The sequence below is a fragment of the Papio anubis genome, chromosome 17 (genome assembly GCF_008728515.1).
Source record: "Papio anubis isolate 15944 chromosome 17, Panubis1.0, whole genome shotgun sequence".
Taxonomy (NCBI): domain Eukaryota; kingdom Metazoa; phylum Chordata; class Mammalia; order Primates; family Cercopithecidae; genus Papio; species Papio anubis.
This window is the reverse complement of record NC_044992.1, coordinates 45,344,832-45,368,423: the sequence shown is the minus strand read 5'-3', so window position 1 is coordinate 45,368,423 and position 23,592 is coordinate 45,344,832. Positions and strand designations below refer to the sequence as shown.

Here is a 23,592-nt window from a genome sequence, read left to right as displayed (position 1 = left end):
GGCGCACGCCTGTACTCCCAGCTACTTGGGAGGCTGAGGCAGGAGAATCACTTGAACCTGGGAGGCAGAGGTGGCAGTGAGCTGAGATTGTGCCACTGTGCTCCAGCCTGGGCAACAGAACAAGACTCTAAGAAAAAAGAATTGTTGTTTGCAGAGGTCAACTGGAAAGCAAGGGACATTTTTGGCAACCACCACTCATCCTTCCTACATACACTCAATGATCTTGGACATCAAAGGTTCAAGACATTGGGGGTTTGGAGGGGGTTCGAAGGGAAGAAGCCAAGAGATGGCCTGTGCCTGCGGGGCCAGATTGCCTCGTGAAGCAGGAAGCCCATCATCGATGGAAAAGTGATGGGTGGGCAGGCAGGAGCTTTGTTCTGTGGCTTCCCCAAGAATCCATGCCCTTCCGGATCCAAGGAGGCTGGCTCAGACAGCACTGACTCGGGGCCCCCCAGTTACTGTGCCTAGCTGCAGGAAGGAGGTGAGGGGTAAGAAAACAGGAAAAAGCAAGAGAGAGTAGCCACAGTTTTCATGAAGAAAAGGAGAAGGAGCCAGGTGCGGTGGCTCACACTTGTAATCCTAGCACTTTGGGAGGCTGAGGCAGGTGGATCACTTGTCAGGAATTCGAGATCAGCCTGGCCAACATGGTGAAGGCCCCGTCTCCACTAAAACATACAAAAAAAAAAAAAAAAAAATTAGCCGACCATGGTGGCACATGCCTGTAGTCCCAGCTACTCAGGAAGCTGAAGCAGGAGAATCGCTTGAACCCAGGAGGCAGAGGTTGCAGTGAGCCGAGATCACGCCACTGCACTCCAGCTGGGTGGACAAAGAAAGAATCTATCTCAAAAAAAAAAAAAAAAAGGTAGAACTTAGAATGACAAAATGAAGGTTTAAGAAGTAGAGGCAAAGCTGTGTTCACTGTCTTCTCCATGCCTGCCTCTCTCCCGCCACCATTGCCGCTGTGCTTGTCGACTTTGTGGTTCAGAAGGAGGCCTGGGTTGTGGGGACGGACACCTGGGTGGAGTCTCCAGCTCTGTCACAAACAACACCACTGTGGTTCTAGGGAAGTCCCTTGACCCCTCTGCAAGGAGGCTTTGTTATAGTCCCTGAGGCTGAGTAATGGTGATGGTGGTGGTTTGGGTGGGCAATGTAGGGGAGTCAGAGCTCTGGGTGTAAGTCTCTGAGTGAGCTGCTTTGTGACCTTGGGTGAGTCTCAGTGTCTGCATCTGTGAAATGGGGATAAGAATATTCACCTTACATGGCTGTGGGGAAGATTCATTCAGATAAAGCACATGAAAAGCACTTTATAAGCTGCCTCAGTCTGTACAAAGACCGATTACGGTACTATTAGGCTGTCTTTCCTACCCTCGGCATCCCCATTCTCAAATCCCGGCTCAGCAGCACGGGGTCACGGGGGTGCAGGCAGCCAGAGCAGACTGCCAGGAGATGCAGCGTGGCCCCTTAGTGTGCCTGTTGCAGTTGCTGCCAGGAGCTTGAGTGGAGCAGAGGGGTGGAGAGAGGGGCACAAGCTCATCTGTGGTTGCTATGGCGCCCCATCCTGGATTTGCCCATTTCTCCTAATGGAGCAAAGGGCAGGCAGAGGGAGGGAGAGAGGGAGAAAGAGCACAACTGGTGCCTTCGTCTCCCCTTCCCTCCCATCTCTCTCTCTGGAGCAGATGTGGGTGGGGGATGGAGGGAGCCTGGATACTGGATAGGAGGGGAGGAAAGAGTTGGGTGCCAGGATTAAGAGGTTTGAGACAGTGGGCCGCACTGAGAGAGGAGGGGGCAGGGCCCTCATACCTACATCCAGAAGCCAGCTGGTGACGTTAGAGAAGAAAAAAGCAGGCGAGCCAGCACCAGCGTGAGAGGGAGAGGGAGAGAGGAAAAGGGAATGCCAGCATAGGAAGTGTGGAGGCAGACAGCCCCCAGACTGCAGCCAGCCTCTGCCTGGGCTCTCCTGAGCCTGGATCCCAGGGTCCTGAGAGCTGTCCCAAGGATGGGCACCAGGGGAGCGGTCATGCCCCCTACTGTGTGGGGGCTGCTGGGCTGCTGTTTCATCTGTGACTGGGCTCTGGGGGGTCCGCGGCCCCTCCGCTCTCTGCCCCCTCTGTCTTCCCAAGTCAAGCCAGGATCTGTGCCCATGAGGGTACCCCCAGAGGGGGCTGAGGCCGCCCTCACTTATCTCTACTCCGGAGATGCCCAGCAGCTGTCACAGGCGAATTGCAGTGAGCGGTATGAAGCGCGTGGGGCAGGAGCCATGCCAGGGCTCCCCCCAATCCTACAGGGAGCAGCGGGCACCCTTGCCCAGGCCGCCAATTTTCTTAACATGCTGCTGCAAGCCAACGACATCCGTGAGTCCAGTGTGGAGGAGGATGTGGAATGGTACCAGGCACTGGTCCGCAGCATGGCCGAGGGGGACCCAAGGGTGTACAGGGCTTTGCTGACCTTTAACCCTCCACCAGGGGCCAGCCACCTACAGCTGGCCCTGCGGGCCACCCGGACTGGGGAGGAAACCATCCTTCAGGACTTGTCTGGGAACTGGGTGCAGGAGGAGAACCCACCTGGGGACCTGGACACCCCTGCCCTGAAGAAGCGGGTGTTGACCAATGACCTAGGGAGCCTCGGCAGCCCCAAGTGGCCACGGGCAGATGGATATGTGGGGGACACACAGCAGGTGAGGCTGTCTCCTCCTTTCCTGGAATGCCAGGAGGAACAGTTCCGACCTGGCTGGCTGATCACACTCTCTGCCACCTTCTATGGACTCAAGCCAGACCTAAGCCCAGAGGTCAGGTAAGTGGGTTTGTGCAGGATTTGATGTGTGTGTGGGGATGTAGGAGAAGGAAGTACAGGTCCCCTCAGCTGTGCATGGACCATTTGGCACAAACATGTGCATGCCTGGAGGGCACACAGATGTGGGTGTTTGTACTCAGCTGTGTGTACTCACAGTCGGCTCTGGGAATCTGTAACTATCTATTAACACATACAGGTATGAGTGTACATGTGTATAAATCAATCCATATTTATCTGGGTTTATGTGCTTGAGCACATGCAGGAATGTCTGTGAGCCTGTGCATATACAAATAGGTATACATATGTAGCATACCTCTATATGCAGGTATACACATGTGTGTAGAGATATGTCAGTATAGCCGGGTGTGGTGGCTCACGCCTGTAATCCCAACTTTGGGAGGCCGAGGCGGATGGATCACCTGGAGGTCGGGAGTTCGAGACTAGACTGACCAACACGGAGAAACCCCGTCTCTACTAAAAATACAAAATTAGGCAGATGTGGTGGTGCATGCCTGTAATCCCAGCTACTCTGGAGGCTGAGGCAGGAGAACCGCTTGAACCTGAACCCAGGAGGTAGAAGTTGCGGTGAGCTGACATCGCACCATTGCACTCAGTCTGGGCAACAAGAGCAAAACTCTGTCTCAAAAAAAAAAAAAGAAAAGAAAAGAAAGAGATATGACAGTATAGACAGGCAGAGGTCTTGGCCCCCCAGGCCTGAGGAGGGAGTGTAAGAGGTAGGAGAGGTCTTGGTGTAGATGACAGTGACAATCTATGCACCAGGCTTGTCAGAGGAGAGCCGGGTGGGCCCTCCAGGGGTTCAACCTGCTGCTGTCTAGCAATTGAGAGCTGTACAATGAGGCTTCCCAGGAGAAGGAAAACTTTTTTTTTTTTGAGACAGAGTCTCTCTCTGTCACCCAGGCTGTAGTGCAGTGGTGCAACCTCAGCTCACTGCACCCGCAGCCTCCCAGGTTCAGAGGACTCTCCTGCCTCAGCCTCCTGAGTAGCTGAGATTACAGGTGCACACCATCACGCTTGGCTAATTTTGTATTTTTAGTAGAGACGGGGTTTCACCATGTTGGCCAGGCTGGTCTCAAACTCCTGACCTCAGGTGATCTGCCTGCCTCAGCCTTCCAAAGTGCTGGGAGTACAGGCATGAGCCACCATGCCCAGCGGAAGGAAAACTCTTGAGGGGGCTTGGAACCAAAGCTCTTTCTGCCAAGGAGCTGGCTGAGTCCCCAGGGCCAACTCTTTACAACAAGCAAGCCCTACTATCCTGCCAAGCAGAAGCTTGTGATTCTCCTCCAGTAACTTACCTCCTCCCTCAACCACAGGAAAGGATTGAGGGTCCTATTGGGAAGGGAGCAGCAACTGAGCCCAGGACTGCAGGGCATTCAACATTAAACACTGCTTCTCCAGCTCTGTGTCCCCATTCATTGTTCCCACCAGGATTCCCCTCCTGCCAGCATGCAGCCTGGCTCCTTGCCAGCTCAGCCCAGAGCAGAGACTGGGGAGCTGCTGGTCCAGGCAGTGCCAGGTCAGGGCTCCTCAATTTCATATCTCCTTTGCTGTGATCAGTTCAGACCTGGCTTGGGCAGAGAGAGGAGATGGTTAACAGCTGAGCTGATCTCTGTGTGTGTGCATGTGTACATGCATGAGGAAGTGTGAAAATCCTCTTCAGAGATCATCATGGCTCCTGCCATGTTTTGACATGTGCCCTCTCTCTACTCCTTGATAGAAACCAGGAAATGATAGGATATCAAAAAGCTGAGGGGTGGAAAGAACAACCTGGTAGAAAGAAAATTGTTGTCCACAGAGACAGTGAACATTCATAATACTGGAGAAATGGAATGCACGCATGCCCTTCGCACACACTGCAGGTGCTGGGCTAAAGTTTGCAAAGACTGCATTGTCCCCAGATCTAGTGCCTGTAGGGGCAGAAAAGTGTGATCCCTTTCCTCACTCATCATAAGGGTCACAACACTCCTATAACAAAAGACAGATTACCAAGAGAAAGGCATGACGAATTTATTTAATCAAAGGTTTTTTTTTCTTTTATTTTTTCCTTTTGTTTGAGATGGAGTCTCTCTCTGTTGGCAGGCTGGAGTGCAGTGGCACGATCTCGGCTCATTGCAACCTCCGCCTCCCGGATTCAAGCAATTCTCCGGCCTCAGCCTCCTGAGTATCTGGGACTACAGGTGCATGCCATCACACCCGGCTAATTTTTGTATTTTCAGTAGAGACGGGGTTTCAGCATGTTGGCCAGGATGGTCTCGATCTCTTGACCTCATGATCCACCTGCCTCGGCCTCCCAAAGTGCTGAGATTACAGGGGTGAGCCACCGCTCCTGGCCGTTTTTTGTTTCGTTTTGTTTTGTTTTTTTGAGATTGCCTCTCGGTCTGTCACCAGGCTGAAGTGTAGTGGCGCGATCTTGGCTCACTGTAACCTCTGCCTCCTGGGTTCAAGTGATTCTCCTGCCTTAACCTCCCGAGTAGCTGGGATTACAGGCATGAGCTACCACACCCAGCTAATTTTTGTATTTTTAGTAGAGACAGGCTTTCTCCATGCTGTCCAGGCTGGTCTCGAACTCCTGGCCTCAGGTTATTTACCCACCTTGGCCTCCCAAAGCGCTGGGATTACAGGTGTGAGCCACTGCACCCCGCCTATTTAGCCAAAGTTTTACATGACACAAGAGCCTTCAGAAATGAAGACCCAGTGGCAGAGGCTCAGTGGCTTACACATATAATCCCAGCACTTTGGGAGGCCCAGGTGGGAGGATGGCTTGAGTCCAGGAGTTCAAGACCAGCCTGAACAATATAACCAAAACTTGTCTCCACTAAAAATAATTTTTAAAAACTAGCCAGGCATGGTGGCACAAGCCTGCAGTCCCAGCTACTTGGGAGGCTGAGGTGGGAGATCAGCTGAGCCAAGGAGGTGGAGGTTGCAGTGAGCTATGATCATGCCACTGCACTCCAGCCTGGGCAACAGAGCAAGACTGTGTGTCTAAGAAAAAGAGAAAAAATAGACTCAGGGAAAATTGTTCACTGTTATGCTTAGATTCCATGAAGCATGGTCAGCCCTGTAGAACTGTGATTGGACAAAAAAGGCTATGATCTAATGGTGGTAGACTAAGTAGGGAAACTCAGCCAGGCCTCTGTTCAGCTTCCTCTTGGCCTGTCTATGTAGCATCCTTCCTCCCAGGTAGAGGGCAGGATCCCTCTGGAATGAGGGTCATATGACCTACTTACTATCAGTCAAGGCAGGCCAGAGAATTTCTTTATGACCAGCTCCTACACAGAAAGGTAGGGGAAGATGAGAGTAATATTTCTTGGTTTTACATCTCGCTCTGGGGGAGGGGGATTCTAGTGTCTATGACCTGCCTTGGGGAAGGGGAATTCTGGTTTCTAGAACTCACTTCAGCGGGGAGAAAGAGGGATGGGAGACAAGAGGGAAGGAGAAGGTCGGAGATACCTTACTTCTGAGCCCTTCTAATCTCCTTTAGTTCAAAGTCCTCAGCATGCCAAAGTGCCATAATTTGGAGCATCGTTTTCTGGGCCCCAACAACGCCCAGGGACACACATCCACTTTGGCATCCATCACTGTGCCCCTAATTGCCAATTCACTGCCGTAGGGGGCAGGTGCAGATGGACGTAGATCTCCAGAGTGTGGACATCAATCAGTGTGCAAGTGGCCCAGGCTGGTACTCTAACACACACCTGTGTGATCTCAACAGCACCCAGGTAAGGATGAGGAGGATGGGGGGGCACTACTAGAGTCCTGCCTCCCTCCCCTTTTCCCATCATTGCCACCACGCAGCTCCCAGGAGCAGCAGACAAAGCTACCCCAGCATCTCAGGGCTAAGGGGAGTTCCTAGTGATTGGCAGAGGTGAGATACTAGGCTTTTAAAAAGTCAGGTTACCTACAGCCTGCCCTCCCTTCCCCTATTCCCCCTACTCTTGCCCTCACTCCTTTGAAGTTTCAGTGTTCCTTCCTGTCTGCTCTCCTTTCTGGTACTCAGTGCTCCAGGACCCCTCTCCAGGGTGACTTCCTGAGCCTCAGTTACTTATCTCCTTTCCTTCCCCGGGAACACATTCTTCATGTAACACAGCTCTGGGCTCCTCTTGGCCCACAAAGGATGTTCCATTGGTCTGTCTACAAAAGGATATTCCATATTGCTGAAATAAATGGAATTGCTGGTTGGGGTGTAGGAGGAATCTAACCAACCAAGGAGCTCGAAGAGGCCTGGGACCGGTGAATGTGATGGAACCTAGGCCAGATGCAGGTCGATTCAAAGCTACGGGTGCAGGTGACTCACAATGATGGAGAACACTGGCTGGTAATCATGCAAACCCAGTACTGGGAAACTGGGAGGCCAGTGAATTCACCCACTCCATGGTTACAATCACTGCCTGCTTGTTCCTGAGCTGAGCTGAAGCCAGAGCGAGCCCTGTGACCTGCTGGGGCTGGCAGGCATATTGTTCTGTGTGCACAGGTGGTCCTACTGCTCTTCAGGGAACATGTGTCTGCAGCTAGAGGTGGAGGGATGGAAAAGGACTCCCACCATCCAGTTCACTGTTTAACCCAGACACATGCACTTCTCTGGGTGCGTGTTTGTCTAATTGTACAGACTGTGGCAGGAACAGAGTGTAGTTCGGTGGTCCAAGCAAGAGGGGAAGTTGGACCACAGCTTCACAAGCACCACACACTAACCCTACTAGGTGAGGTCAGGGGCTCGATATAGAATCTTCCAAGGTTAACCCCTTCCTTTGCGTCACTGATGTCTGTTCCCAGCCACTCCCTATAATAGATCTGACCTCATTTGCTCATATTCCCTGCCTGGCTCTGAGGTCTGCTCTGTCCCCTGCCAGGCAAACATCAATAGGAGGAGGTGGAATAAAGGCTGGCCTTGGCATCCCACCAGCCTGGCATTAGCCTGGCATTAAGGCTGGGAAAAACAGTCCTGTGCCAAAGCCAGATGGTCCCTGATGAAGGAAGCTGCTCCTCTGTGGGGGCCTTTCCAGTCTATTTGTGTGCCAAAGATGGAAGCTGATGGGGACCCTTTGAAGTAGGATGTAGGCACACAAGGCGTGGCTGGGCTCAGAACTTTCCCTACTTCCATCTCCCGCAGTACCTTGCCCTAGCAAGAGCTGGGCACTAGGAAATGGGTCTTATGAGGCTCCTGTCACTGCCGGTCTGAACAAAAGGGTGATTTCTCCCTGGGCTCTTTGCTTAGGATCTCTTTGGGAAGAGAGAAAACAGCAGGGGCCAGGTAGGGTTTCCACAGAGGGAAGGCTTCCCAAGAGCTAGAGAGGGCTTCTGGAGGGATTCCCTAGTGTGGACACAAGTCCCATGGATAGGGAGGTAGATGGACCCTCCATCTCTCCCAGGAGGGAAATTTCTTCCAGAGATAGCCCCACATAAACACATACTGTGTTTGTCGTCCCCATAGTGTGTCCCCCTGGAGAGTCAGGGCTTTGTTCTTGGCCGCTACCTCTGCCGCTGCCGACCTGGATTCTACGGGGCAAGCCCCTCTGGGGGTATGTAAGTGTGATGGGGGCCAGACATGCGTTTTATAGGAGAGGCTGGTTGGGTGGGTACATCTGGGGAAGAAAGCCAGATTGGGGTGAGACACTGGGAGGGAACTTGTGGGGCAAGAGCAGAAGGTTGAGAGAGGCAGGAAAGGCAAGCAAGTTGCAGTGTGGGGGTGTCTGCACCTTCTGAGTATGAGCTTATAACATGCAAATATGATGCAAGTTGACCTCTCAAGGAGCCCTAGCCTGGTGTCACCTCTTCCTGGTACTCTTCCATCCCAAGGAAGCACCCATTCCCACTTGTCCCTGGAGCCCCAGATCACAGGAGAACAGGGAGAGGGCTGTGGTGACTATCAGGAGAAAAGGCTGGGATGTCAGGATGCTCTAGCTGGGCCCCTCTCCCTGCACCCATCTTATTCTTTATAGGGTTAGAGAAGAGTGCTTTCCAGACTACCGGGCAATTCGGGTCCCCAGAAGGCAGATCTGGGAGATTGCTGCGGTGCCTGCCATGTCCTGAGGGCTGCACTAGCTGCATGGATGCCACACCGTGCCTGGTGGAAGAGGCCGTGGCTCTGCGGGCTGCCGTGCTGGCCTGCCAGGCCTGCTGCATGCTGGCCATCTTCCTGAGCATGCTGGTCTCCTACCGCTGCCGCCGGAACAAGGCAAGGAAGGCCCTACACCTCCTGCACACATGTCCGACCCGTCTCAACAGGAGACCTGAGATTACCTAAGACCAGAATTTAGGAGAAATTGGTTCTAATCTCGATTCTAAATCTAACTCACTATGTAGCATGATGCAAATGATTTCTCCGCCTTGGACCTGCTTCCTCATCTGTAAAATAAGGGCATTGAACTTGATTCAATAAATGCCAGTTGAGTATCTACTCTAAGCAAAACACTGCCTAGGCTCTAGAGGAAGTGATCTGGGCTCGCATGGAGCTCCCAGTTTAATGGAGGAAGCAGACATGTAAATAAAATGACAGCACAGTGCGATGGGGGCAAGGATGGAGGTGTCTGTCAGCTGCCGTGGGAGCTTATAGAAAGTCATTCTGCCTGAGATGGCATGGGAAAGACTTTCTGGATGTGACATGAGCCAGGCTTGAAGGTTAACTGGACACTTACTGGGCCAAGAAGGGGTACCCTGTTCTAGACAAGGGAGCAGCCTGACACAATGCTTAAGGAATGAGTAAGATCCCTTCCAGCTCCAGCAGCCTCTGATTTGAGCCTAGGTCTGCAGCAAGGCCCTAAGTGGGACTGGGAGGAACACAGGGATGTGTGTGTGGGGATGATGTGAAACCTTGGCCTTAGCCATGTTTAGTGCCAGTGGAGTTGAGCCTGGGGTGACAGGGGGCATGGCTATGGGTAGAGAGGGCAGAGCCAGTGTTACAGGGTGAAGCCTTAGCTCAGGGCCACTGAGTTACCCTTCACATAGGCTTGAGAGCCTCTAGAACCATCATCCAGACTCTGCTCATATGCCTCTCTCCTTGCTTCACAGAGGATCTGGGCATCTGGAGTGGTCCTGCTAGAAACTGTCCTTTTTGGATTCCTGCTGCTTTACTTTCCTGTGAGTCTGTGGCCAGAGGCTGGCCCCACCTTCCAGCATCCCCCACAGCCAAAACCTGGCACCCTCCAAGCCCCAGAACCCTTCCTCTTCTCTGCCCTCTGGAGGGGATTCAGAGACCACAGATTTCCCCTACTCATACCCACAAATGATAAGCTCTATGAGCTCCGGAGCCCCAGGCTTAAAAGAGCTCTGTGACTTGCAGTGTGATTTAGGGCAAGTTACCTAACCTCTTTGACACTTCAGCTGCTCCTCTGCAGAATGAAGGTGGTGATGGCTCTATTGCGGGGGTGTTGGGAGGATCCACAGTGTGCTTAGCATAGGCCTGGCCCACAGCAGAAGCACAGTGGAGAGCAGAGATTTTTGCCCCTTCCCACCAGGTCTTCATCCTATACTTCAAGCCCAGTGTATTCCGCTGCATCGCTCTTCGCTGGGTGCGGCTGCTGGGTTTTGCCATTGTCTACGGCACCATCATACTCAAGCTTTACAGGTACGGCCTGGGACAGACTTTGCCCTCATGCTGCTCATTCCAGACCACCCCAGCTCACTCATGGAATGGTGTTTTTCAAAGCCAGACTCTTGCCAGCCCCACTCCCCTGTACCCCCAAGGCCAACTCCCATCACCATAGCCTTGTCCTCCATGTTACTTTTTGCGGGGGTAGCAAGAGGCAGCAAATCACAAAAAGGATGGAAGGACAAGTACCTGTGTGGAGGAGAGGGCAGCAATGGACAGACACCAGGGTGCTGGTGCCCTCTTCGCGGTCCACCCAGGTCTCTGCCATCCACCCTGTGTATTCTAACCCTCGCAGAGTGCTGCAGCTCTTTTTGTCTCGAACGGCCCAGCGGAGCGCCCTTCTGAGCAGCGGGCGGCTGCTGCGGCGCCTGGGGCTGCTCCTGCTACCTGTGCTGGGCTTCCTGGCTGTGTGGACCGTGGGTGCCCTGGAGCGAGGCATCCAGCACGCACCTCTGGTGATCCGAAGCCACACTCCCACTGGCCGCCATTTCTACCTCTGTCACCACGACCGCTGGGACTACATCATGGTTGTGGGTGAGCTGCTTCTGCTGAGCCCAGCCTTCTGCTAGTCCCTGACTCTGTGCCTCAGGGATTCTCTTGTTCTGGTTCTCCTGTCTTTTCCCCAGACCCCTGGCCCAGGCTCCCCCCAGCACACCCTTCAGAGAAAGGGGTGGGACGGCTGCTGAGGCAGTGCTGGCTCTCTCCCTCCCTGCAGCTGAGCTGCTGCTGCTGTGCTGGGGCAGCTTCCTCTGCTACGCCACACGGGCTGTGCTCTCGGCCTTCCACGAGCCACGCTACATGGGCATTGCCCTGCACAATGAGCTGCTGCTTTCCACTGCCTTCCACACGGCGAGGTGAGGACGGACCCCCCTACCCACACCCCCTTCCACTCTAACACCACTCCTCACCTCTCACAGGTGAGGTGCCCCCATCCCATGCCATCCTGGCGACACTGCTATGCCTCAGCACTTTGAGGAAGGCCCCCACTTCTGGTTTTCTCCCTACCCCCCAGATGTTCCTTCTGTACTCCATGCCTGGCCCAGGTGAGGAGGCCCCCAACACACAAGAGGAGGAAGAGGACCTTCCTCCTAACTCCTCACCCCTCCCAAAGCACCTCTCCAGCACCCCAATATACCCCTTTCCATGCATGCTCAGTCCTCCCTGCCTTCTCCCCTTACTCCTCAGCCATAAGAGCAGCAGTGTGTCCATAAGGACCAGGCCCTGTGGTGGAGGCCGTTAACCCACAGAGTGGGCCTAAGAGTCTGGAGCACAGGTCCGTGCTATACACAGCCAAAGAAAGTGAGCTGGAGTAGTCTGGGAGGGCTTCTTGGAGGTGGGGATTAACAGGATTGAGGTGGGACCTAAATCCTGGAGAGAGCAGGAGAGGACAGAATGCCCCCTCGTCCTAAGGGTATCAGGGCTAGGGCTGGGGTGAAATGCCAGTGAGAAGGCGAAGTGGAAGAGGCCATTCCCACCTGTGGTAATGACCTGTGCCCCCATCCCGCCCTAGGTTTGTGCTGGTTCCCTCCCTGCACCCGGACTGGACCCTCCTCCTCTTCTTCTTCCACACCCACAGCACCGTCACCACCACGCTGGCTCTGATCTTCATCCCTAAGGTAAGGCCCTCCCCTCCTGCCTGTGAGGCCGACCCCAGCCCCTCTGTCTGGGGCACTGTGGAGCTGTTGTCTCGCAGTGCCCTCTGCAGGCCAGGGTGAGGACGGCAGAAGTTGCTGGGTGAGTGAGCAGAGTGCCAGGGGCCCTAAGCTAGGAGCCGACTTGAGTGGAGACACTCTCTGCTTCCAGTTCCTGGACAAGGGAAAGAAGAGCCAGGGCTGGAGGGGCCCCCTCCTGCAATTGGAAGGTTAGCACACTCTGAAAATCTACTCAGAAGCAGGTACACAGAGAGAGGTGGGAGAGCTGAAGGACCCAACTAGGAATTGCAGGGTCAGGGACCTGGAACCACCCCGCTCTCTGAGCTAGAGAAGGTCAGGGAGGATGAGGGGAGTAAAACTCTAAAGATCCCCAGAATTCCAAATCAGAGAAGGGGGTGAAGCGTCACAAAGTAAGGACGCGTTCCACAGGGCTGGTGAGTGCAGGAGTGGACAGGGAGCCAGGGTGAGTCTTTTTCCCACTCATATGCTCCCCTGCCAGTTCTGGAAGCTGGGGGCTCCTCCCCGAGAGGAGATGGTGGATGAGGTGTGCGAGGACGAGCTGGACCTGCAGCACTCGGGCTCTTACCTCGGCAGCAGCATCGCCTCAGCCTGGAGCGAGCGCAGCCTGGACCCTGGAGACATTCGGGTATGTGCCACCCTCCCTGCCTCCTTTCAGTGCTAGCTTTTAGCAACGGGGCAGAGGAAGGACTGGGCCCTGCCACCTGGGCTATGTGCCACTGCAAGTCCTCTTCCCTCCAAGACCTGCCCTCTCCCTTCTCCACCACTGGCCTAAACTGATTCCCCTGACTCTATTCAAAGGAGGCCACACACACCCAAGTGAGAAGACCCCAAAGCTCCAGAATGAGATCCTGGAGGCTCAGGCCATGTGGCAAGCTAGAGGCAGGGCCGAGAGTAGAGCCCTACTCCCTCACATCCTTCACTCTCACTCAGCAGGGGCATCAGGTCGGTGGCAGACTAAGAAATCCCTCAGCTGGCCGGGCACAATAGTTCATGCCTGTAATCCCAGCATTTTGGGAGGTCGAGGCAGGCGGATCACTTGAGGTCAGGAGTTCAAGACCAACCTGGCCAACATGGCAAAATCTCGTCTCTACTAAAAATACAAAAATTAGTCGGGCATGGTGGTGCATGTCTGTGGTCCCAGCTACTCAGGAGGCAGGATCACTGGAGCCTGCTAAGTTGAGGTTGCAGTGAACTGAGATTACACCACTGCACTCCACCTTGGGTGACAGAGCAAGACTCCGTCTCAAAAAAAAAAAAAAAAGAAAGAAATCCTCAGCCCCCAGCAAAGCAGGCTGGTTGGTGCCTAGGGCACCTAGGGACAGCTGTGGGGTTGGGTAGTTCAGGTGGCCACCAGGATCCCCTTTCCCTGGACCTGACAGGTCTTAGAGAGAGGAAGTTCTTCCTGGGTCTACACTGGAAGAGCATGCTTATTTTAATTTATGTGCTCAAGGGTATCATTATAGTCACCAGAACCCTAACAAGAGGCTCAGTGGGTAAGATATAAGGAGAGCTGATAATCTAAGCCCATTGTTTTATACAATCCAGAGTCTAGGAACCATTGTGGTGAACCCCTCCACCTCTACTGGGGCCCTCTTCACACCTGACTTGTTTACAGGCTCACAAAGCAGAGTCCTCCGCATCTCCCGAGTCCTTCCTTGTCCCAGCTGCCTCTGCCTGTTTCCCCCTTGTGTCCTCAGCCTCTAAGCTCTGCCTGCCCTGCATCCTGAGACCCCAGTCCAGCTGAAGGGCCAGGGAGTATGGAGGGACAACTCCACCTCGACCCTCCACTTTCTGGAACACAAGCCAATCTGTGGCCCCAATGCTGGGTCTGGGGAGAAACCCAGAACAGAAGACTTTTAAAGCCCTGTTCCATCACTTACACCTGAACACTGCACATCTCATACCCACTAGTCTCATCAATCTCATATAATGCTCTTAAGGAAGTTAACACTGGTCACCCAGGTAACAGTGCTTTACAGAAGATCCAGAGGCTCAGAGGGAGGGGTCATGAAAACAGCCTCCAGGCACACAGCATATTGAGGGTCCCCAGGCTACAGACTTCTCACCAGACCACAATGCCCCAGAGAAGGGGGTACATCTGAGCCCTCTGAGCTGACTGGATCTGGCTGGGACTCAGGTTGGCAACTGGTCTCACAGGAACAAAGAGGTGAATTCTGAGAGTTTTGGAAGCAGGGATGAGATACAGCTTGATGGAAAGAGATCCCTCAGGGAAAAAGGTCTAATTAAGGGCAGACTAACAGACAGCCAGAGGATGGAGAGAGCTCACCTGCAGCCCTGCTTTCCTTCCTGCCGCCCCACAGGACGAGCTGAAGAAGCTCTATGCCCAGCTAGAGGTCCATAAAACCAAGGAAATGGCTGCAAACAACCCCCACCTGCCCAAAAAGCGGGGCAGCTCACGCCAGGGGCTGGGCCGCTCCTTCATGAGGTACCTGGCGGAATTCCCTGAGGCCCTGGCCAGGCAGCACTCCCAGGACTCAGGCTCCCCGGGCCGTGGCAGCCTGCCCGGCTCCTCCCGCCGCCGGCTCCTCAGCTCCAGCCTCCAGGAACCGGAGGGGACACCGGCTCTGCGCAAGTCCCACAGCACCTATGACCAGCGCAGGGAGCAGGACCCGCCTCTTCTTGACTCACTGCTGAGGAGGAAACTGGCCAAGAAGGCCTCTCGAACAGAGAGCAGGGAGTCGGTGGAGGGGCCCCCTGCCCTGGGCTTCAGGTCAGCCAGCGCCCACAACCTGACGGTGGGAGAGAGGCTACCCAGAGCCCGGCCCGCCTCTCTGCAGAAGTCGCTCAGTGTGGCTGGCTCCAGGGAAAAGGCCTTGCTCATGGCCAGCCAGGCCTACCTGGAGGAGACCTACCGGCAAGCAAAGGAGCGGGAGGAACGGAAGAAGGCCGAGGCAGCCATGGCCAGCCTGGTGCGGAGGCCATCGGCCAGGAGGCTGGAGCGGCCTCGAGGGGCCCCCCTGTCAGCTCCACCTTCCCCTGCCAAGAGCAGCAGCATGGACAGCTCTCACGCCTCTGGGAGGCTTCATGAGGAGGCTGGGAGAAGGCTGCCTCACCCACCTATCCGGCACCAGGTCTCCACCCCCACCTTGACCCTGTCTGGGACCTGCCTGGGAGAGCCAAGGATGCTATCTCCCACCTCCACCTTGGCGCCAGCTCTGCTGCCGGCTCTAGCTCCAACCCCAGTCCCTGCCCCAGCACTAGTCCCAGTACCCCCTCAAAGCCCCAACTTACTCACCTACATCTGCCCCTGGGAGAACGCAGAACTGCCAGTCAAGAAAGAAAATGTGCCCCAGGAAGGCCCCTCAGGGCCAGAGCAAGGCCACCACTCCCCTGCCCCAGCTCGAGCCAGGCTCTGGAGGGCCCTCTCTGTTGCAGTAGAGAAAAGCAAGGCTGGGGAGAATGAGATGGACGCAGAGGACGCACATCACCAGAGGGAAGCTAACGATGCGGACGAAGACAGGCCCAAGATCTTCCCTAAATCCCACAGCCTCAAGGCCCCTGTTCAGCAGGGTTCCATGCGCAGCCTGGGGCTGGCGATTAAAGCTCTGACCCGTTCTCGGAGCACCTACAGAGAGAAGGAGAGAGTGGAGGAGAGTCCCAAGGGGCAGAACAGCGGGACTGTGGGAGAGAGTGTGGGGGCACCCTCTCGATCGCCCAGGCTAGGCCGGCCCAAGGCAGTGAGTAAGCAGGCCGCTCTTGCCCCCTGTGATGATGAGGAGTCCCTCCAGAACCAACAGAATGCTCACACCAGCAGGATGCTCCAAGTCTGTCAACAGGAGGGCAGCAGGGAACAAGAAGACAGAGGCAGGAGGACATCCCAGGGTCTAGGGGAGCAGAAAGCTGAGAGAGCAGGTAAAACAGGGCTTGCTGTGCTGAGGCAAGTTTCCAGGGACAAAAATGTCAAGCAATCAAAGGACGCCCCTGTTGGGTGGCAGGAACTGCCCAAAGTTGGCATCCAGTCCCTGGGCAGTGTTGACCACAGGGTGGCAGAGGTATGCCCCTGGGAGGTCACTGAATCAGAAACACGTCAGCCAGATAGTGGCAACAAGGCCGAAATCTGCCCCTGGGAGATGAGTGAAGGAGCCCCTGAGTCGAGGGCACTAAGACAAGACCCAGGTGACTCCCAAGAAAAGAGCGGGGAGGCCCGCGGAAAATCGGAGCCCACGGATGTGGTTCCCATGATGCGGAAAAAGCCAGATAGGCTGGTGAGGGAGCAGGAAGCAGTGTGTCCCTGGGAGAGTGCCGATCAAGGAGGTCTGTGCCCTGGGTCAGCTCCTCAGGACCCTGGCAGAATCAGAGACAAATCTGAGATTGGGGGAAGTGTGGAGGCCAGGAAGGTGGAGAAACCTGGGTGGGAAGCTGCTGGCTCAGAAGCTCATACATCTGACATCGCCAAGGCAGAGCTGTGTCCCTGGGAGGCAAGTGAAGGAGGCGAGGATGGGAAACTGGCCCTAGAGGTAGTGAAGGATCTCCCTCAGGAAAAGCAGAAAACCAGGAAAGCAACCTTTTGGAAAGAACAGAAACCGGGCGGAGACTTGGAGTCTCTTTGTCCATGGGAGAGTACAGATTTCCGGGGCCCCTCAGCAGTCTCAGTTCAGGCCCTGGGAAGTTCAGAGTGTTCAGGGAGTTTGGGTAGTGGCATTGCTGAAGTGTGTCCGTGGGAGGCAGGAGATGCTCCTGCTATCCGGAAAGCAGAGATCTGTCCCTGGGAGCTGGATGATAACGTGATGGGGCAGGAAATGCTGAGTCTGGGGACAGGTGGAGAATCTCTCCAAAAGGAAAAAGCCTCCAGAAAAGGAAGCTTTGGAGAGATGGGGGAACACACTGTGAAAGCAGTGCAGAAATTAAGTCAACAGCAGGAGTCAGTGTGTCCCAGGGAGAGCACGGTCCCTGGGCACTCCAGCCCATGTCTAGACAATTCCTCATCCAAAGCTGGTGGCCAATTCCTACGCAATGGAGGAAGCAGAGCAACACAGGTGTGTCCACAGGAAGATCTCAGGCCGGAGGCACAGGAAGCAACACCTGCCAAAGCAGAAATCTGTCCCTGGGAGGTAAATGAAAGAACAAGAGAGGAATGGACATCAGCACAGGCACCAAGAAGAGGAGACTCTCAAAAGGACAAGGAGAAAATGCCTGGAAAATCAGAAATCAAAGATGTCACAGCTTGGGAAAAGCCTGAGGGGCAGATCCAAAAGCAAGAAGCGGTCAGCCCCTGGGAGAGTGTGAACCCTGGCAGCTTCTCCCCACAACCACATCCTCAAGACACAGAGAGACCCCAAACCCTTCTCCAGATATCAGGCAGTGTGGGAAGCAAAGCTGCCGACATTTGCTCTTTGGATGTGGAGGAAACCCTGACTGCTGGGAAGGCAGAAATCTGTCCCTGGGAGGTGGGTGCTGGAGCGGGGGACGAAAGAGCTTTGGGAGCTGAGGCCATTAGGATATCTCCAAACGATATAGGAAAGGTTTCTGCAGATCTTGGACCCAGGGAGACAGCTGTTACTGTTCCAGAGAAGCCACAGAAGCCAACCCCAGAGTGGGACGTGGCTTGTCCCTGGGGGAGTGTGGGTCCAGATACTCTGGATGCTGATGGACCAAAAGCTGGGTTCCAGGAACTGGACCATATGGGGTGCAGGCCAGGTGAGGTGTGTCCCTGGGAAGCACAGGAAGCTGCTACCAGTGAAAAAGCCAAGCTGTGTCCCTGGGAGGTGAATGAAGGAACTACTGGGAAGGGACTGGACCAAGAGACAGGGAGTGAATCAGCAGAGCAGAGGGAGAAAGCTCTAGAAAAGGGGAGACTCGCTTCCCTGGGAGAAGACGCATCAAAACGGATGGCAAAACTGTGTCAAGAACAGGAAGCTATTTGTCTTTGGGAAAACAAGAACCTGAGGGAATCCCCTGCTCAGGCGCCCAAGATCTCAGACTTGCCCAGCAGCATGAGAAGTGAAGTGGCAGAGGGACATTCCTTGGAAGCAACAGAGAAGGCAGACCTGAGACAAGACCCAAAGGTAGGTTCCTTCCCAGAACACATAACCCAAGAAAAAGCTCCAGCTCCAAACGCAGAAGAATTCACCACCGAAGATGGGGAAAAAACAAGCCATGAGCTACAATCTGTCTATACATGGGCGACCACTGCCCCAGCAGTTTCCTTCTCCCACCCAAACAGACAGCGCCCTGACCAACCTAAAGCCAGTTCCCAGAGACTGGTCAGCACTGGGGGCAGGGCCGCTGATGTGTGTCCATGGGATGTGCCTGATGCAGGTGTGTATAAACCTGACAGAAGTGCCAAGGCCGAGACCTGTCCCTGGGAAGTTACTGAAAGAATCCCTGTCAAAGGGGTGTCAAGGCAGGATGGAAAAGGGGACTCTCAAGAAGAGAAAGGCAGAGCCCCAGAAAAATCAGAGCCCAAAGGTGTGCCAGTTCAGAAAAAGCCAGAGATGGCAGACTTCAGGCAGCAGGAGGCTGTGTGTCCCTGGGAGAGTCAACATGGCAAAGATCTGTCCCCACAGCCAGCCCCAGATGCTTCTGACAGCAACAGAGGAAGTTCTGAGGCAGCAGGCAGTGTGGAGACCAGGGTAGTGGAAGTGTGTCTGTGGGAAGTGGAAGAGGCTCCCTCTACCAAGAAAGCAGAGATCAGCCCTTGGGAGGTGGGTGGAGGAGCAGCAGAGGAAAGGGAACTGGAACAAGAATCACAAGGGCAAGGAGAGATGTTTCTTCAGAAGGCAGGACCTGGAGGGACTGAAGAACACTTCTCAAAAGCAGCAGCAAAGCCCAGAGAGCAGGAGGTAGTCTGCCTTGGGGAAGGCACAGGCTCAGGAGGGCTCTTGCCCCAGTCAGGTGCCCTGGACCCAGAACTCAAAGTCAGCCCCGAAGGAGCAGGCAGCATGGGGAGCAGGATGGCAGAGCTGTGCCAATGGGAAATCACAGATCCAGAAGGAAATAAAATAAAGGGTACCATGGCAGACATCTGTCCTGGGGAGGAAACTGGAGTCCCACCTGAGGAATCTGGCCTCCTAGCTTTAACAGCAACTCAGAGAGAATTTTTCCCCACAGCTCCTGAAAAACCACTATGCCTTTTAGTCCATGGGCCTCTGGATCACTTCTTTCCAGAAAGCAAAATCCCCTGCCCCAAGGTAAGCAGGCCAGCCAGTACTTTCACTCTTGAAGGTGTCAGAGAACTACAAGGACCTTCAGGGCTTGAGCCAAGGACCAGCTTAGCCCCAGAGCCAAGTCTCCAGGAAGCTGAGGCTCAGTCTTCCTCCTCAACTGAAGACTCAGGCCAAGTGGCTTTTGAAGCTCAGTATGAAGAATTCACCCCTCCAACTGTCTATCCTTGGGATTGGGAGTAACAGCCTTATTAGGTGAGGTCAAACACAGAGCTAGCTTTCAGGAGCCAAGGCTCTCTCCAAGTCCAAGTGTTCCCAAAGAGCTGAATCAAAGACAGCTTGGCCACTTCCCCTCCTTGAGAAGACCAGAAGTCAACTCATCCCAAAGACAAATTGTATGAAAAGGGTACAGCTTGGACCCCAATGGGAAGGCCCATCCTCTCTTTACTTCTAACTTTTCTTCCTGTTCGAGGAAACAAAGACTGGACACTCTGCTTCCAAGGACTCCTCCCATCCACCTATAGTACTCACAACACAAACCACCTAAGTCTGGACACTCACCCACAGAGCCAGTGTTAGGGACGAAAGGAAGTCAGCTGTGCCCAGCCTGCCTTCTCTCACAGGGAGACCCAATTCTCTGAAGTCTATGACGGAGCATTTTTTGAGAAGAAACTAAACCATACAAAGTGTTGGCAACATAGGGATGGTGGACCATAGAAGGCTATAAAGGCCACCATAGGAAGCTGAAGAGCCATTTAATTGAAGCTGAAAGATAAATTGGGGGAAAAGCTAAAATGACTCAAAATAGGTGCCTGAAAATGCATTAAGGACCTTGTCATTTTGACTTTGAATCTCCTGTTTCTGCTTTATTGCTTCTCACACCTGCCTTGCTTGACTGCTGAAGCAGAAACGACTAGGCACGCTGACATCCTTACCAACATCTGGCATCCAAAGCAACGTAAGAGAGAAAGAACACAGAAGAAAAGCAATTTCCCCAGGTCCTCCCCACAGTCAAGGGAGGTCTTCCTTCTAGACATCCTTGTGTGCCTCTTGCTAGTTTTTTAGGGGGTCTCCCCCTCTTCCTGCCCCAGCTCTCACCAGTCTCCAGAGCTCGCCTCACTGGCTCATTTGTCTCCCCCTAGCTTTTCAGCGCTGCCATCAACAGGACCTCTCTCTTTTGTCAAAGCAACTGGAGTCAAGGGGAATCTCTGGTTCTGATGCAAGACCCACCCCTCCCCCCACCCCCACCTCTCCCTGCCCAGGAATCACTTGCTCAGTAACAAGAGGCCACATCAATCTCCTTCCAGAGGAGCTCAAGAAAGGCGGTCCTGTACACAGCCAGCACTCTAATTCTTCTGCCCTCTGAAAGAGGAGTGCTATGGGGCAGGTTAGAAGCCTGAGGGGCGGGAAAAGGGCACTGTTGAAGACAAAGCCTTCTTTCTTAGGGAGCTCTTTCTTAGCTCGGCTCTCTTGTCTCCTCAGTTCAGGCTACCCTTGCTTAAGCAGTACTAGATTACAAAGTGCTGAGATTAGATGATAATACCAGAGGAAAATGAGGAAGGAGAAAAACATACAAAGAAGTCCCAAGATTGGCAAAGGGAGGTGGGAAAGCAGGGAAGGGGCAGCTAGAGATGGCAGAGCTGGACGGGGCACTAAAGATGGCAGTAAGTCACACCCTCTAACAGTACAACAGTACCGACACTGATGTCATTCATGGGGAGAAAAAGATGAAACAGGGAGACCAAATACCCAAAGGGAAAATGAGCCGTTAACATCTAGTCTGCATATAAATATCCTGGGTGGTTATGGGACTTCACAGAGAAAGTAACAAACTACTCCATTTCTAAAAGGGAGCAGAGGAATGGAGTAACCTACTCTCCTTTGGGGACCAGATGTCCTCATTCCCTTACCTAGGGCCCTTATTCTGGGCTTTTAGAGCAGTAATTTAAGTGTGGTGTTGTTCTGGGCTCTGGCTAGTTAGCCTTACAGTTTCTGAGCTAAAGTGGATTTCGCTGTGCACCCCAAAACAGTCCCGTTGGGTCTGGTCTAGCTGGAAACAGCAAAGTGGGTTTGCCGCCAAACCCACTCTTGTGAAATAAACCATGGGGAGCGGAAATAAAGAGTGCTTTTTCTTGATGCTGCAGTTGGCTCTAGCTTATTCATAATGATGATTATCTTTTTTAACATTTTTAAACAGTAACAGAAGATAGATAAGGAAAGAACAATGCCTGCTCCAAGGCTCAAGGTAGTAACACTGCAGCCTTGGGACTTTCGGTTATCTGGCTAATGCTCTGCCAGTGCCCAGGTCAGTGCTGACACTGCAGATGGTCTCTGCCTGGTCCTTCTAGCGAGCCCCTCACATCTGGAGGCCATTTGCTCAGCTGGATTTAATCCCAAGGGGAAATGGAAATTGCACTCATCCTCTGGCTCTCTGGTGGCAGCTACTGCTTAGCTGCTATTTAGGATTATCTAGAGAACCCCGAGATATCCAGGGGAGTGGGATGAAGGTTTATTTGAAGCATTGTTTTTACATATTCAAAGGAATCAATGTATTGTTTGCCCACTAATGTGCTTTTTTTTTTCATTTCTTTGCTTCCTTACCCTGCAAGGATTATTTCCCCTTCCTCCATATTCCCTGGCAGTGGGTCCTGCTCAAAGCACGTCCCTTCTCATTTTGCCTTAATCCAGGGCTCAAGCGAATAGGATGTGATCAAACCTCACTTGGGCAGTAATTAAAGTGATGTACACTTTAAGCCAAAAAGGTTGGGACTAAGTAGTATGATGAGAGTGGTTGATGAGAGACACCAGGGCTGTCTCTTCCCTAAGCATATATATCTTTGTTTCCATAGTTAACACTTAACAGGCTGGGCATGGTGACTCACACCTATAATCCCAGCACTTTGGGAGGCCAAGGCAGGTGGATCACCTGAGGTCAGGAGTTTGTGACCACCCTGGCCAACAAGGTGAAACCCTGTCTCTACTAAAAATACAAAATTAGCCAGGTGTGGTGGCGCATGCCTGTAATCCCAGGTACTTTGGAAGGCTGAGGCAGGAGAATCACTTGAACCTGGGAGGCGGAGGCTGCAGTGAGCTGAGATCGCACCATTGCACTCCAGCTGGGGCAACAAGAGCAAAACTCCATCTCAAAAAAACCACAAAAAAACATTTAACAGCTGCTGTGAAAACATCAGTCTCTCCTTAGCAAGCTCGGCTTTGGTTGCTGAGGTAGGTAGCCGAGACCGGAGAGTTAGCTGGCTGGCCTTGACCCAGATTCCAGTTTCTTTACCCCAGTTCTGTGACAAGGTCAGTACAGATTAATCTTTACTTTTAAACATGACTCTCTTCAAAGAAAATCTGTAGCTTGGAGAAAGCATAGAATTTAGGCCCTATTTTTCTTTTCTTTTTTTTTTTTTTTTTTCAGACGAGTCTCAAGCTGTCACGCCCAGGCTGAGTGCAGTGGCGCCATTCCCTGCTCACTGCAAGCTCCTGCCCTCGGGTTCACGCCCATTCTCCTGCCTCCCCAGCCTCCTCCCTGAGTAGCTGGGACTACAGGCGCACTTTCACCTCCGGCTAATTTTTTATTTTTTAGTAGAGACGGGTTTCACTCGTGGTCTCATCTCTCCTGACCTTGTGATCCTACCTCACTGCCTCCCAGTGCTGGGATTACAAACCAGGTCCCGGCCCTCTTTTTTCCTTTTTTTTTTTTTTTGAGACGGAGTCACTTCAGGCTTGATGCAGTGGCTTGATCTCAGCTCACTGCAAGTCTCATTCCCTGGTTCACGAGCCTCCTGCCCTCAGCCTCCCAGGCTGGGACTACAGGCTTCTGCCACTCCTGGGCCTCCTGGCTAAGGTTTTGTATTTTTAGTAGAGACGGTTTTCTTTTCACTGCAGCAGCTAGGATGGTTCTTAATCTCCTAACCTTGATCCACCTGCCCCGCCTCCCAAAGTGCTGGGATTACAGGCTTGAACTAATGGAATGTCAGAGTCTCACAAGAGGAGGACGCACACTGGACTGATGAAAGCAACAGTACTACAAGCTAAGTTTATTGGTACAGTAACCTTCCTGGCTGCATGGCAGTGTGGCTCATGCCTAACCCTGGGTGCTAGCACTTTGGGAGGACGAGGCAGGCAGATCACCTGAGGTCAGGAGTTCGAGACCAGCCTAGCCAACACATAGTGAAACCCCATCTCTACTAAAAACAAAAAATACAAAAATTAGCTAGGCATGGTGGTGCATGCCTGTAGTCCCAGCTACTTGGGAAGCTGAGGCAGGAGAATAGCTTGAATCTGGGAGGTGGAGCTTGCAGTGAGCCGAGATCATGCCACTGCACTCCAGCCTGGGCGACAGAGTAAGACTCCATCTCTAAAAAATAAAACAAAACAAAAACAAAGTGATTTCTCT

The 23,592-nt window shown here is 53.4% G+C and overlaps 1 protein-coding gene across 1 annotated transcript; it reads left to right on the top strand.

Annotated features, from left to right (window-relative positions):
* The first annotated feature begins 851 nt into the window (after positions 1-851).
* On the top strand, positions 852-20,424 carry GPR179 (G protein-coupled receptor 179). The gene is made up of 11 exons (XM_003912900.5): positions 852-2,790; positions 6,419-6,527; positions 8,237-8,324; positions 8,745-8,980; positions 9,814-9,882; positions 10,260-10,369; positions 10,689-10,927; positions 11,109-11,247; positions 11,904-12,009; positions 12,545-12,691; positions 14,388-20,424. The coding sequence occupies exons 1-11, from the start codon at positions 1,997-1,999 to the stop codon at positions 19,431-19,433; spliced, it is 7,083 nt and encodes a 2,360-aa protein (XP_003912949.3). The 5' UTR covers positions 852-1,996; the 3' UTR covers positions 19,434-20,424.
* Positions 20,425-23,592: the final 3,168 nt, after the last annotated feature.

What these genes read in the sequence shown, in the direction of transcription:
- GPR179 (XM_003912900.5), top strand. Translation starts at nt 1,997, where the DNA reads ATGGGCACCAGGGGAGCGGTCATGCCCCCTACTGTGTGGGGGCTGCTG. An exon ending in GGACTACATCATGGTTGTGG is followed by an intron (nt 10,928 to 11,108) that starts GTGAGCTGCTTC and finishes CCCTCCCTGCAG; the next exon opens with CTGAGCTGCTGCTGCTGTGC. An exon ending in CTCTGATCTTCATCCCTAAG is followed by an intron (nt 12,010 to 12,544) that starts GTAAGGCCCTCC and finishes CTCCCCTGCCAG; the next exon opens with TTCTGGAAGCTGGGGGCTCC.